The 16,326-nt window shown below is 34.4% G+C and overlaps 2 protein-coding genes across 10 annotated transcripts in view; one reads left to right on the forward strand and one right to left on the reverse strand.

Annotated features, from left to right (window-relative positions):
- Positions 1 to 16,326, reverse strand: part of LOC143143825 (uncharacterized) — a 134,402-nt gene that overhangs the window by 113,595 nt on the left and 4,481 nt on the right. For all 9 annotated transcript variants that reach the window (XM_076305547.1, XM_076305549.1, XM_076305551.1 and 6 more), the window contains exon 2: positions 15,537 to 15,948. In XM_076305547.1, the coding sequence (XP_076161662.1) occupies positions 15,537 to 15,795 (259 nt within the window). In that variant the 5' untranslated portion in view covers positions 15,796 to 15,948. The remainder of the gene's footprint in view (positions 1 to 15,536; positions 15,949 to 16,326) is intronic.
- Positions 2,251 to 6,822, forward strand: LOC143143165 (very long chain fatty acid elongase AAEL008004-like). Its single transcript, XM_076304143.1, has 4 exons — positions 2,251 to 2,409; positions 3,225 to 3,496; positions 4,017 to 4,319; positions 4,809 to 6,822. Exons 1-4 carry the CDS (start codon positions 2,364 to 2,366, stop codon positions 4,974 to 4,976), a joined length of 789 nt encoding a protein of 262 aa, XP_076160258.1. The 5' UTR covers positions 2,251 to 2,363; the 3' UTR covers positions 4,977 to 6,822.

Below are 16,326 nucleotides of genomic sequence, written 5' to 3' on the forward strand. Positions count from 1 at the left end.
GTGGATGGTGGTTTGAGATATTCAACTTTAAAGTTATGAATGTTTGTTCGATAAGATCGTATTCGTCGAACGTGACAAAGTTGATACGGTAATCGTGGTTCGAATACTGAACCAAACCTGGTGAATAAAATGTAATTAAATGATAATTGTTCGCTGGTTGTTTCGCAACGCTCGTTACACTTGAAGAGAACTTGTACTAGGTATGATATAGAAATGTAAATCTGTATTGAACGTGACGGAATTATTGACTTTAAAATATCATCGACAGGTATAGTTACGTTCGAAAGAGTTAAGTATCGTGTCTCCATAAATATATATTAAATGTCAGTACAGAATAGATCGTACCTCTTTGTCACGTTACCTAAACCGTACTCCGAATTTAATCGTGATGTCGCATCTCTTCGTCTTTGAATTAAAAAACACGATTTTTTAACCAAAATATCCAACGCTCTCGTCGTAATTACAATTGCAGACAAGAGTAACAGAAACGAACAGGATATACTTTTTTTCATCGATTTAGAAAGTCCAATGTACAAATTACGAAATTTTCCAATGCGTAAAAATCGAATAAATAATAATCTTATTGTTGTACAATATTTCAAATTTCTCTCGACAAGCAAACTTCTTGCGAATATCGAAAACGAATCATCCCTTCTTAATCTAACGGTGTAATAAGCACTGTCCAAAATTTATGCAAAACAATTAATCGGCTACTATTCGTTCAACAACCAACGTAAATCTTTGAAGTGGAAATAAAAATTCATTCCCATTATTCCTTTTACCTGTTAATTATTTGAATTTAAAGTAAATATAATAGTTGATTTTTCATTATCGTGTTTGATCGATTTTAGAAATTTAAAAAGGAACACTTATTGAAAACGAATCATCCCTTCTTAACTTAACGGTGTAATAAACAGTTTTTAAAATTTATGCAAAGCAATTAATCGGCTACTATTCGTTCAACAACCAACGTAAATCTTTGAAGTGGAAATAAAAATTCATTCCCATTATTCCTTTTACCTGTTAATTATTTGAATTTAAAGTAAACATAATAGTTGATTTTTTATTATCGTGTTTGATCGATTTTAGAAATTTAAAAAGGAACACTTATATTAATTCTGTTCCATTTTTAAAAATTGGAGGATTTATTCGGAATTTCTTTTCTAGTAGAAATGTTAAATATAAGATAATAGTCGTCTTATTGTCAAATAAGAAAATAGAAAAATATAGACCTGAAACACCGATCTTGTGTATTTCTAACAGATGGACAAACACGTGGCATGGTTAAACTTACAAACTGTTTGTGCACGATTAGATAGGAAATGGTTAGTATGAACACATATCGAACGTAATAGCGATTTCTTGCAACTTTGTCCAAAGACGTCATTTCTGGTAATGAAATACCATTATCAAAGTAACCACGTTGCAATAATCATCACCGAGCAACTTGAATTGCTAATGAACTCGCTGAGGAAATTCCAAATTACATAATGTAAAAGGACTGTTCGATTTATATTAGCATGTGGAATAAATTCTCAAAAAGTGTCACACGTTTTCAGTAATACTTTGTATATTGAAATAAATACCGCAGTAAAATCACAGCTCGTAACTTAAATAAGTTTCGCTGTAAAATCACAACGAAAGAAAATGATCCGGAAAGAGCGAGTCGAATAAATTAACGATGAATCGTATTAATGTTAAACCCGTTTTAAAAATCGCTTTATAAAAGTAACATACGTTCGACGCGTTAAAATATTTTAAATTTGAAACGTGATAAAACGGTCGATAATTCGAACAATTTATCGAACACCATTTAATTATCAATGTTTTTAAACGACAAAGAAAAATTCTCGGATAACAAAACGAACGATCTGGTGTTCAATGAAAATCGACTGTCTTTCTTTTCTCTTTTTTTTGGAAATTATCATTAATACTCATTATCGCGCATAAATCTTAGCTTCTGTATAATTCATAAGTACTCGTGCCAAAGTGAGATATAAGTGTCGAAGACTTTTCATTAAAAAAATTACATTTCCATATGAACTCTGAATCCGGAAAGTGGATTTAAACAGACAATTGTAAAACCAAGTCCCGATACATTGTGTCATATTTTCTGATATTAATAACAATGTTTCGTTTTTTAATTCTCGTGACCTACGGACCTCGGAAAAGATTAATTCAGGCTTAATATTCATAATGCATAGTCATTCTTAGCCATGTATATATATATATATGGGGCACAATCTACACCCGGTTTCATTCTGTTTTGGTGGACTAGGTACGAAGCGTATGAAAAATTAGAAAATTAAAACGGTGTGCATATATGTATACAGTTCACTTTAGACAAAAGAAAAGGATCCATCATGGGTTTATTGGATATGTACCATTACTTGAACACCGAAGTTGCCGGTGAGTGATGTATTTACATATATCGAACGATAAAAGTGAAAAAAAAAAAGAAATCAATCTCGTATCGCAGATAAGTAGAATTACGACGATAAAGCAAAGTGTGAGGTTGAAACGTCTGACAAGATACGATTTAAAATCCCTTCGAAAAATGATCTCTCTTGTTCTCTAGAGTACTAACAAACCGTGACACGTATTTCACAACCATACGGGAAACAATTCCTCGCGCGGAATTCGTTGCAAAGTACCTAACGAGCTTCGTGTCTCGGAAAATAAAGTTTGAAAATACGTGTCTCCAAACTCGTTATCGCTACGCTCGTTACGCGGACTATTGTCGTTTACGAATTTGTAAAATAACAGAACGGACACCTCTGGTTCTTATCATCTCTCTCTCTCTCTCTCTCTCTTTAGTTTCCTCTTTGATTGTTATCATTTTTCTCTACAGTTTCTTCTTTAATTTTTCTCACTTTTCTCACTGAATTTTCTTTTCAGTTCTCACAATAGTTCTCACCTATTTGTTTCAAGCTCAAAAACTTACGTGGACTTAAGTGCCGATTTTAATACACAAAAGTGCATAGTACAGCATAAGTAGATACATTGAATTGTAAAAAAGATATTCTTTTCCAAGTTTCGTAGATCACGAGAATTACAAAGCGAAACATTGTTATTAATATCGGAAAATATAACACACTTAATTGTGACCGTGCACTTCGTTTTACAATTGACTCCTGTTTACAAAGGAAATCACTTCCTCGTCGGTTATACCGTGCGTGATGAAAAGAACCTAAATTTTTTCTTCAATTTTTTTTTGTTTGCAGATGAGAGAACGAATAATTGGACGTTTGTAAGTTCTCCTACACTGGTTATTGTTCTTACGATTATGTACTTGTACTTTATACTAGTATACGGTCCCAAATACATGCAAAACAAACAAGCATACAATTTAAAACAAGGGATTAGAATTTTTAATATAGCTCAAATTGTATCAAACGCCCTTATAACATACCATATACTGGAAGCTGGGTGGTACGAAGTCTGTTCGATCTATTGTGTTCAAGTCGATTACTCTACTAGCCCCCGCGCAATGAAGGTACAATGAAGAAATTTCATTAATTGTTGTATCAACTTTTACATATCACGATATATATACGTATAGTGATTCCCGTTTTCGTGCTACGAGCTTCAATTACATACAACCGGGACCTATTTTACTACAAATAAATTTTTTTACATCGTACATTACAGCTTTATGAAAGCATTGCCAACGTATTAGCGAGATTTTCCTGATGAATATGAGTTCTTATTTGGACTGTTAAATTTAAATCATATTTTTAAAGTTTGCACTAACGTACGATTAAAATCAGTTCGAATAAGCTCTCGTCGATTTCATTGATGACGCTGTCACGAAGATTCGATGAAAAATATAAAATTTTCAATTTTCATTAAAACAGTGAAATTCTACGTGTCACAAGAAACATAAACACTAGAGCAGAGGAGACCAGTACGTTACGTGACTCCGGTGTGAAACGTTGTCACTTGAAAGCGGGAATTATTATCATTAAGAGTGTGCATTTGTTGCGTTTATAAGAGGAAAAATAATATGATTACAGTTTGCTAGAATAATGTGGTATTTGATAATATTGAAACTTAGTGACTACATCGAGACATGCATGTACGTACTAAGAAAGAAAAACAAACAAGTCTCGTTTTTGCATGTGTACCACCATATATCAACGGTCGTCATTAATTGGATAATCTTGAAATATTTTTCCATCAATATGTCGTTAACGGTTCCTCTCGTTAATTGCTCAATACATGTGATAATGTACACATATTATTTATTGACCTCTCTTGGACCCGAAATTCAAAAATTTCTTGAACCATTTAAACCTCTACTTACCATCACACAAATGGTAAGTGATTAAATACTTTAATAATATTTTCTTAAATCTCGACATCGTTAAAACGAAATAAAACACAAGAGACGACTCCGTCTGTTCGTTGCAATTTTGTCCCTTTAATGGCAATTTGCAAAATATGTTACATTGTGCTGTACAGGGTGTTAAAAAAAAAATGATACACGATTGTCATCAGTGTTTTTTACATTATTATCGGAACGTACTGGATAACGTACAATTTGATTCGACGAATGGTCAACAATGAATAAATTTAATTTGTTACAAGAATTTTTTCACAAAATTACTAAATATAAATATTTCTTTTCCTTTTGTTTCGTTATTCAAAATGATTACTTCGACGAACAAAAAAGTCTCTGAAAAAATGTCCGCTGAATTCTTTTTTAACACTCTGTAAAATCACAGGAAAGTCTCGATTTCAAAAAGAAATTTTCCGTGTTTCCATTGTTCTTTATTTTATACTTATCGTTCTCTTTTTACGAACAGGCACAATTCATTTTTCTGATAATATATTCGCTGCAAGCTTTCATACCAGGCTGCCCCGGAACGAAAATTCCAGCCGGCATCATGATACTGAACTTGATCATAAACTTCTATCTGTTTTACGATTTCTATCGGAAGAGTTATGTTTTGAAAAAGTCCAAAAAGGTATAAGAATTCGCTACTGGAAACGTTTACTGGAACATTGAGAAAAGATCCCGCTGGATGCAGGAATATACGTATCGTTAAAAATAATACAAATAAAAACAATGAAACGTAAAAAGAAACGAGTTATAATTTACATAGAACCAAAACTATTTAAGAACAAAAGAAATCTCTGAAAAATCTACCTAAAGATTTACATATTTCGAAATTCGAAGAAATCTCAAAATTACACCGATTCCTCGACTAACCTAAGAATTAACTACAATGTATAATTGTAGTAATATAAATGTATGTTCATGTGTTATTACGTATTCTTACGATAATGTGAGTTTAGAAAATTAATTAAAAAATAGAACTATCGCCATTTGATTGAATTTTCAAAATTTACCGAAAAAGGATCCGTTCGGTGATCGTGTGATTAGTTTCTGTTATTATTTATTCAATCACGTGATCAATTGTTTCTATTATTATTTCTCTGATCGACGAGATCAATTGTTTCTATTATTATTTCTCTGATCGACGAGATCAATTGTTTCTATTATTATTTCTCTGATCGACTAGATCAATTGTTTCTATTATTATTTCTCTGATCGACTAGATCAATTGTTTCTATTATTATTTATCCGATCGACTAGATCAATTGTTTCTATTATTATTTCTCTGATCGACGAGATCAATTGTTTTTATTATTATTTCTCTGATCGACGAGATCAATTGTTTCTAATATTTTGAGAAAATCAAAATATTTTTTTTTTGAGAAAATCTACATTTCACTTACGAGTTTGTATACATTTATTACACATTACATCTTTCTAAGATAAAAGGATCATTGTCTTTTTCGTATGTATTCGCAAATAACTTGATTTTTACGAAAATAACATTAACATTATTTCGAATATGTTTCTAGAATAACCCATGCAAGATGGGCAATCTTTCCAAAATTTTTCGATGAAAATAACGATTCGAATTATTATACGATCAAATTATAGTTCACGTACAGCGAAACAGTTGCGAATAAATACTTGTGGAGAATGTTTTTCGTCATGTTTCATTCGCGTTAAAATTCTAGCAATCTTTACTTTCGAACGACCGTGTATATCAGGAGTGTCGTTAGTGCAATATGCGCCACAAGAGTGCAGCTCTAGCCTCGGTTGCAAACTGGAAAGAACGTGTGCACTCGTAACTTTCCACTAAGGGAAAATGTAATCCACTATCGAATTAAACATTACGCATCTTCGGTATGGACAAAATGAACGTGACCCATTTTCTCGCACGACGTTGAACAGAATCTCTATTTAGGTTCGACACAATTATACCATACGTTAAATTTTGTCCATGTAGCGATTAGGCGGCCAGATTATCCGCAATATTCGGCTTCGATTACAATGAAGCAGCGCAAGCAACTATTGAATCTGTGATTCATTCTGAACAACATATTCAAGAGAAACTGGAAAGAAATCGTTGTTAACAAGTCGCGGTTAACATGTGCAGAACTTAAATTTGAAAATGTATGGAAAGTGAATGAGAAAAAAAATTACACGCAAGTGTATATATTAAATATTACACGTATGTATGTTATCGAACGTTCGAAAAGATATCGGAGAAAACGACCGATAAATGCGTGCAAATCGTTGGAAATGTGTCAACATTTCGAGTGTTCAACCGAATCGATTTTAAATATTACACAACTCTACGCACGAAGGAAAATCGTATTCCTTGATAAGTGCGCGACAAATTCGTGGAATTCAAATGAAATTTACTCGTTAGATAAATGAATAGGTGCAAAAAAAAAAGTGTAGTATTATTGTCGTCGTAATATTATTGTACACTTAATAGAATTTGTATTTTACGAGAAGAGGAAATATTTCATTTACAGTCCTAACGCCCAACTTCCATCAACTCTTGTATCATTAATACAATTTATTTTTACTGCTTATTTCAAGTTAGGTGTTGTAACAGCGTTTCTAGCTGCAACACACCTCTTAGACACTTACGTGTTCTAGGTCTATTTTATTTTTATACGCGGGCATGATGAAATTATTAATAAACACGAGCAATACACCAAAGAAACGTTCAAGCGTGCGAAGAATTCGAATATTATACTATACAATAAAATATTGAAAAAGAAACGTGAATGTTAAAAAAATTCAATATCCTCTCAAGCACGTTTAATTTTCAACCCGATTGTCCTAATTAGAATAATACATTTCCATGGAAAATAAAAAGAATTCACCTACCGATGCATAAACAAATGTATTATACAATTCTACTTAAAAAAAAAGAAAGATAAAATTCAAAAAATATCTACTCGTCGAAGCATGAACGTATTTTTTTATCTCGTTCGATAACTGTAATATTTATCGAAAAAGGGAAACACAAGTCGCGTTGTAGTAACAAAAAATCGATAAGAAAGTTTTTTTCTTCTTTTTTCTTTTTTTCCATATTTATTTATCGAATTTAACGAGTACCGAGGATTCGATAAGTCCCAGGACCCTTTCGTTCAACGTCCTGATGCCTGATGCATTTCGAACGACCAGCGACGGTGAAATCAAAGTCCCCTCTTCCATATTAGAGTAGACGATTACCACGTTTCTTTTTGCCAAAGCGCGAAGATTAGACTTAATGACGATTGTGAGAACAAATCGTCCTCCAGGAACGCAATTTGTCTTGTACAAGTGCGGACGCTACGCACCGCTATGCAACATCATGGTGGAGAAGAACCAGCTGTTGCAGTCGCCTGTTGCCTAGTTCGTTCCGCAACCGGCGGACGTGAATAATCCACCGACTTGCACAAAAATAATCGCTGATCTACCTCGTTTCGTGGACGTGTGTATCGCTCTAATCGCGCCGATACGATGCAACCGAAGAAAGTAACGAAACGGACGGGCAACACGCGCGTGTTACGAACAAGTAACAAGTATACGAAGAATATTCGTATACCATTGAAACGAAATTACGGATAACGATTTCCATGAGACTTGGATATCGAAGATGAAAGGAAACGTTACGTTTGATACGTGGTACACGTGGCGTTAAATCGTGGTATTATTATCGATATTGAATATTCGATCCAAATTGAATTATTGTTCGAAATAATTGTTGAAAGAGTGTATTATTATTGTGTACTTGATATAACGAATTCCATGCGACTTTGATATCGAAGATGAAAGGAAACGTTACGTTTAATACGTGGTACACGTAGCATAAAAATCGTGGTATTATTATCGATATTGAAGATTGGATCCAAATCGAATTATTGTCCGAAATAATTGTTGAAAGAGTGTATTATTATCGTGTATTTGATATAACGAATTCCATGCGACTTTGATATCGAAGATGAAAGGAAACGTTACGTTTAATACGTGGTACACGTAGCATAAAAATCGTGGTATTATTATCGATATTGAAGATTGGATCCAAATCGAATTATTGTCCGAAATAATTGTTGAAAGAGTGTATTATTATCGTGTATTTGATATAACGAATTCCATGAGACTTGGATATCGAAGATGAAAGGAAACGTTACGTTTGATACGTGATACAAATAGTGTTAAATCGTGGTATTATTATCGATATTGAACATTCGATTCAAATCGAATTATTGTCCGAAATAATTGTTGAAAGAGTGTACTTGGTATAACGATTTCCATGCGACTTGGATATCGAAGATAAAAGGAAACGCTACGTTTAATACGTGGTATTATTATCGATATTGAACATTCGATCCAAATTGAATTATTGTCCGAAATAATTGTTGAAAGAGTGTACTTGATATGTAGTATATATAATGTGATATTTAATGCACAATCGAAGCGAAATTATTGCCAATTGTTTTCGTGCGACTGAACGCGAAAGATGAAAGGAATACAAGGTAATGTTGAGTATTCAAATGTAATGTTGACTAATATTTGGAACAATATTTGGCGGATGTAGCAAGTGTGTGTTTTTTTTAAACACAAATTTTGTTTTGGAACAGTGTGATGGTACAATTCTTTAAATGATATATAATTTCGTATTCGAGTACGTATATACACGTAGACAAAGTTCGAACAGAGAATGATTGGTGGCTTCCGGACCGGAAGTAAGGGTATAACTTCGGGCCAAGACCTTTCGAATAATACCTGACTTGTCTCCTTTAGGGCACGTGTTCAGAGAAATATAACTGTTGAAACGTTTCTCTGATTCACTTGGGTGTATAAATTAATATTTGATACACTAGCGAGATTATTGCTAATTACTTTCGCACGAGTGAACGTTAGAAACGAGACGAATGGAATGTATTTCATTCGTTTAATATAGATTTTTGTCCAACATTTAACCGTATAAACATAACGATCCTTTTTTATTAAAATTGTATAAGGTCGTCGTTAGTGTAAGTAATTATCCATTTTTACTTTCTAATCTATAAGAAAGGAAAGTGTTGCAACCGAGGAAAGCTTGGAAAAAATGTTGCTCACAGGAGTATATATTTAAAAACTTGCTGGTCACTTTTTGACTAAAAAAAAGAAAATTTTTTGTTTAAATATACATATATGCATGCACATGCCTCTTAACACGATTGCATTTAAACAACTCAACGAATTTAAATGAAACTTTAAATTCAAGTTTTATACTCTTGTCTCAAAATCTGATCAAATCTTGAACAAAATCAATCCATCGGTAACGATGGTGTATCTATTATAATTTTTTCTCCGATACCACTCTTTATTTCCAAAAATGTTAAACAGTGTTCTAAAAATATCGTAAAGAGAATAAAATTCCGCATAAAAAAAAATTTTAAATGTATTCCCAATCTTGCCCGATAGGGAACAAATGAAACGAAACCTTGTGCACACTTGAAACCATAATTTCACGTCGAAAGGTAGAGTGACGTCACTGTTCATTTTCAACGAGTTCGTAAGTTTCATTTCGCACAAGCAAGTTTCAATTTCAAGTTTAATTACCCTTTGCCTTGTGCGCATAATGAGACAAGTACAGTCTCGTGCAAAGGAACAATTCCACAGGAAATCGTTCGACTATAAAAAAACCCATATATCGCTTGTGCAGGCGAAAAATCACGTTTTCGTGATTGCTGCACGCGTACGTAAATTTCTCGACAAAGTTTACGGAAATTTCACGAGCAACCGTGTGGTGTCTTCCTTGCTAATAGAAATTGCACGACCGGCACCCTACCAGCTCTCAGTTGTAATTTTTCATTAACTCTCGCACGCTCACCCACGGTTGTAGAAAGTAGCCCACATTAAGTCTAGCAGTTAACGAGCGATTTGTATGCAAACCCGCGCCATTTTCTACCCGATGGAAATTACGGTAATGATAGAAGTCTCTGCCGATATCTAGAGCGTAGATGAGCAAAAGGACTCCGAAGATTCGTCGCGAACAGTTTGGTTTTCTGATACGTGGATGATAAATGATTCAATGTCGGTCGAAACTAATGCAGAAAGTTTGTCGTGAGCGAAGATGCAACCGACCGAAAAACTAGAACCGCGCACGTTCGAACGCATCAACACATTCTGGAGCAGTGGTCTTCAAAATTTACCTCAAAGCCAACTTTCTAAAGAGATGAGTGGAACTTTTGCATTCGAAATTGTTAGATGCAACTCTTTTGTTGCGTTTGGTATAACTGATTCAAAATTGTTCGTACTGCTTTCGATCGATTGAGTTTTTCGTTCGTTGCATCGTTCAAAATTTATCTCAAAGGCAACTTTCTAAAGAGATGTGAGAAACTTTTGCATTTGAAATTGTTAGATGCAACTCTTTTATTGCGTTTCGATCGATTGAGTTTTTCGTTCGTTGCATCGTTCAAAATTTATCTCAAAGGCAACTTTCTAAAGAGATGTGAGGAACTTTTGCATTCGAAATTGTTAGATGCAACTCTTTTGTTGCGTTTGGTATAACTGATTCAAAATTGTTCGTACTGCTTTCGATCGATTGAGTTTTTCGTTCGTTGCATCGTTCAAAATTTATCTCAAAGGCAACTTTCTAAAGAAATGGGGGAACTTTTGCATTTGAAATTGTTAGATGCAACTCTTTTATTGCGTTTCGATCGATTGAGTTTTTCGTTCGTTGCATCGTTCAAAATTTATCTCAAAGGCAACTTTCTAAAGAGATGAGTGGAACTTTTGCATTCGAAATTGTTAGATGCAACTCTTTGGTTGCGTTTAGTGTAACTGATTCAAAATTGTTCGTACTGCTTTCGATCGATTGAGTTTTTCGTTCGTTGCATCGTTCAAAATTTATCTCAAAGGCAACTTTCTAAAGAGATGAGGGAACTTTTGTATTTGAAATTGTTAGATGCAACTCTTTTATTGCGTTTCGATCGATTGAGTTTTTCGTTCGTTGCATCGTTCAAAATTTATCTCAAAGGCAACTTTCTAAAGAGATGGGAGGAACTTTTGCATTCGAAATTGTTAGATGCAACTCTTTGGTTGCGTTTAGTGTAACTGATTCAAAATTGTTCGTACTGCTTTCGATCGATTGAGTTTTTTCTTCGTTGCATATAAGAAATTATTTAAGAAAAATCACTCGACGAATTAAATGCTATTAAAACACTCGTACTATTAATTAAAATATATTCAGCATTCTGTGTGATATAAATAATACATTGCAAAAGAAAAAATCACAAAACTCAATTCGTACAATTGCTTGGACTGAGAAGGAACAGGATTTATATTTATATTATATTACATCATGAATCGATACCAGTTTCAATATTTATACTATGAAGAAATGAAAATTATACAAGAAAAATATACTTCCACAGTTATTGAACTCCAATGATTATTGTATTGATAACTGTTGATTTTTAAATTATCTACATTTTCCTACGCGAAATATTTTTTTTCGAACTACCCTTTTAATTATAAGACGTCTTCTAAGGATAGTATCCTCTGCTTTGGAGAACGATTTAGAATTTAAAAGACTCTTAGATCGTTGGTACCGTAATGAATCGATTAATTTATTTTAGAACAGAACGGAAGAAAAATCTCGTTTCGTGACCGTCCGAATAAATTGATCTATAGATTAATAAAATATGTAGCAGGTGCCGAGAAATCCACGGAGTTTACGACGATACGCCAGTCACTTCTTTTTTCAATTATGATCGTTGCAAACGCAGACGAATCAGAAATAACGAAAGCGTGATATAATTTCTAATGCAGAAATTTACAGTGCGTGCTGTATCATATCTTGCCTGCAGCGTTACTCGTATCTTTGATAAATCGCAATACTTTTCGAACGTTTTCTTCAATATTATGTTTCGCGATAATATTAGCATTTCTTTTTTTTTTTTCGTTCGAACAAAACAACAATACTCCCAACGAATTTACAGGATGATTTATTATTTTCTAACATCCACGTTATATTTTACGTATTTGCATATATTTTGCATTCTCTTTTTCACTTTTAAAATGTGCACATAATTACGAGTTTCAAAAGGTTAAAGCTACAAACGTTGCATTACGCGACTGTTTCTCCTCTTTTATTTTTAAATTCACAATAATTTCACCACAATTGTTCGTACCAGAGATTCGTATCTCGGAAGATTTCTTTACGTGTCTATTCTTTTTCTTTTTTTTTTTTGGCGATTCACAATAATTTTACCGCAATTGTTCGTACCAAAGATCTCCTATCTTGGAAGATTTATCGTGTTTACCTGCCCTAACAGAATTGAATTATGGTGCACGAAATGTCCGATTCGTTTTCATTGGAATAATATCTGCCTGATAAAACTGTCGAACCATTCTGTTAACCTTGAGTCACTAAAGAGCACAACTGATAACTTTCCTCTATCGATTGCTAGCCTAAAGCATCACCCTTTATAGTTCCCATTTCAAAGTCTGTATTCGCACAAACTCCAGCTTAGTCATCGAGTAAACGAGGGCTAAGGTTATCCTCTAATATACAGTGTCTGAAGATAATTATCGTTCGAAATAACGCCTAAACGATTGATTCGATGAAATCGTGTCACAGAGAAAGTTTTCTTTTTTCATTTCTCGCATAGATTGCACATGAATTGAAACGATATCTTTTTTCTCGTATTTTGAATATTATTTTGTATTTTGAATATTGTTTCAAGGTCAATTGAAATTCTTTGAATAACGACTCCAACTGCATACGTTGCTCTTTTTAAAAAAGAACTCAACTACACATAATACATGTTCGAGGTCAGAAACGAAACAATATAAACAGATAATCTTCTTTACACTGAGAAGAACAGCCAAGGTTTAAACATTTTTTTGCAAGTCCACTTCTAACGTGAATATTCCATTAGATGTTTTATGTCTGAGTTGAGACATCGAGTTGACCTCGGAACAGCCTTCAAAAATATCATTTTTGTTCCATCGAAGACTATATCTATAAAAAAAAAAGAAGAAAGAAGAAAGAATGGAAAAATGGAAAAAATGGTCCCTCCAATTTTATCCCACAAAATCAACAATTCACGAGTAACTTCAAGTACCTTGACGCAACGTAACTGAATAGATTCTACCCTAAAAATACATTCGAAGTCACGATGATTTATGAGCTCATAGCTCATTATCGGGGATGATTCGGTGGACTCGTCTTATTCTCTGCCGAGTTGCCATAAGTCTGTAAATTCTCAGTTACTTCGTACTTGGCGGTTAGTGTCAATTACCGTGAACTTTTCAACAGTGTTGTAATATCGCGTTGTTGCAATAACTATGACCGAAATACATGGTGACCCAGTTAACTCGAACACCTTAAATACCCCCGTTACTTCTAACGATACAAATGCACGTCCATGAACAAAGTTGCACAATTAGAGGTGACCGTACGAACAATTCGATAAATTCTATAACCGTCACGATTGTCCTTAGATACGTCGTTTAAATAATAACTGTAGCAACGACTGACTTTCCACGCACGAAGAATCCATCGCGCGCTTTCAAAATATTCATCACTTTCTACAAATGATATCGCTACAACCAACGATTCGATACTCTTTTACAATATAATATACAATATCATTGTAACCAATATTTCCTCGTGGATAATATATGCACGTTACATATTCATGACGCGTAAAACGTTTCAAATGCTCTTTCAACGAATGTCACTTGCATTCATCCTTGCATCTTCAATGCGCGGTACAACTCCTCTTCGATAATTAACGAACGTCGAATGAACTGAACTTTTCATACGACCCCGAAGAAGCTATACTGCAGGTTCATTAATGCGTGTCTAGGTCGTTTATAATAAACCGTTAAAACTGCAGACACCTGAGATATCAGACACTGTAGTAATTTCTTCATAGTTATACCATCTTATACAATATTCCCCTACATGGTGACCCTACGTGAAAATTTTGAAACAATTAAACGTATTACGTTCTAAAAAAACTTTCCAACAATCTTGGTTTGTTTCAACTCCGGTTTACCACCCGTAATGGTTAAAATACTATTTGCATCGGACCATATGCGTATTTTTGAAGTTAGATGAGAAAAGGGTAAATTAATTTACGAATAACATTAAATGTCAATTTTGATCATTGTCCACGAATATCGTAGACAAAGACATCGTTAATAATTGAGTAATTACGCGTACCGTTAATTGTCTATTCTAATAATTCTCCATGAATATCGTAGACAAAGACACCCTTGATAATTGAATAATTAAAAAGAAATTTGAAACAAATAAAATTGACCCCTTTGGTAGTTGTACTATTAAACTTAATTAAAATTGCGCTAAATAAGGAAAAAGTTCAACCTGTTCTCTGGTTTCAATGTGTTTTTGTAGAATAATAATAAGTAAAAGATAAAGTAAGGAGATTAATTTGGCAATGTACACCTTAACACCAGAATTACCTATGGTAAACGTATTTCTATTCAATTGGACCCCATACTAGGTTATTTATTACACATACCGTTAGTTGTCTATTCTAATAATTCTCCACAAATATCCTAGACAAAAACACCCTTAATAATTGAATAATTAAAAAGAAATTTGAAACAAGTCAAATTGGTAGTATTTGAAACAAATTACCCCTTTGGTACTTCTACTATTAAACTTAATTAAAATTGCGCTAAATAAAGGAAAGGTTCGACCAGTCCTCCAATTTCGATGTGCTTTTATAGAATGATAACAGATAGGAGATCAAATGAGGAGATCGATTTGACAAAGTATACCCCTTAACTACCTATGCTGAACGTATTTCTATTCGTATCAAACGACATACTAAATTATTCATTACACATACCGTTAGTTATCTATTCTATCGTATTATTCGTAAAGTCGTTTCGTTTTCCCAAATGAAGAATAAACAATTCACCAAAACATTTACACACTCTAAAAAAATCCTATTTCATTTTCACCAAAACAAAACGGAATAACTTTCCCAATAACAACCCAATAATAATTATCCATCTCGAATATCCTAGACAGAGCCTAGAGCCACCCTTGACAATCGAATAATCTAAAAGAAATTTGAAACGAGTCGTATCGACCATTTTGGTAGATCCCATCGTTATAACAACACTCCGAAAGAGCCGGTACAACAACGTACAAACAGCATTGTTCGCTAGGAAGAGAAAGTGAAACAATAACAGTACGAACCATTAGTCCGTAGATCCTCGTGGTCGGGTTGAAAATGGGAATGGTGTTGCAGCTGGAAGCCATAGGCCGGAAGCCAGGGATTCGGTCCGTTCACCAGGTCCATGTCGGTGGATTCGTTCAAGGTCGGTGGCTCCTCCTCGTCCTCGACGGTGGCGACGTCGAGCACCGGCGACGCTGTCGTATTCGTCGTCGCGGTGGTCGTTGTCGACGTCGTCGTCGTCGTCGTCGTCGTCGCGTTTGACTCGTTGGTGCTCATCATCTCCAGCTGTTGGCTTTGACAAAGACGTGACCGGTCGCGTTGTTCCAATCGTTAACCGTTTCGCCGAGCAGTGAACCTTCTTTCGGTTTTCCCGCGTGGGCCCTCATACTCTATATTCTTTTTCTTCGCGTCTGTACACCCTTCTCTCCATCTCTGCAAGAGCGAGTAGAAAGCTCAGTATCCGTACAACCCGATGTAAATTTTAATATCACGCGAATATACACCCCCCTTCCTTCTCAATCTCTTTCTTTCTTCCTTCTTCCTTCTATGTTCGACGAAGAAGGAAGTTTGTCGAAATTACGTAAGAATGGAGGGATAGATACGCACGGTGTAGCGAACGACACAGGCGCCGTTGCGTGCGGGGAATCGAAATTATCGCGAAGACTTTGTTGGAAGTTTATGAACCGTGGCGCATCGCGGTGCTTTCAATGGCTCCCGCGGATTCCTTTACACGGGTTAGAGAGGGAGGGAGGGGAGAGGAGATCGGTTACAAGGTAATATTATGGGAAATTAACTGGCTGTTTTATAGGT

The sequence above is a fragment of the Ptiloglossa arizonensis genome, chromosome 2, assembly GCF_051014685.1.
Source record: "Ptiloglossa arizonensis isolate GNS036 chromosome 2, iyPtiAriz1_principal, whole genome shotgun sequence".
NCBI lineage: Eukaryota > Metazoa > Arthropoda > Insecta > Hymenoptera > Colletidae > Ptiloglossa > Ptiloglossa arizonensis.

Excerpts from the sequence above, each read along its gene's own strand:
- LOC143143165 (XM_076304143.1), top strand. The coding sequence starts at position 2,364 with ATGGGTTTATTGGATATGTACCATTACTTGAACACCGAAGTTGCCG. Across the intron at positions 3,497-4,016 it reads CTAGCCCCCGCGCAATGAAG|TTTGCTAGAATAATGTGGTA; the intron begins GTACAATGAAGA and ends ATATGATTACAG. Across the intron at positions 4,320-4,808 it reads TACTTACCATCACACAAATG|GCACAATTCATTTTTCTGAT; the intron begins GTAAGTGATTAA and ends TTTTACGAACAG.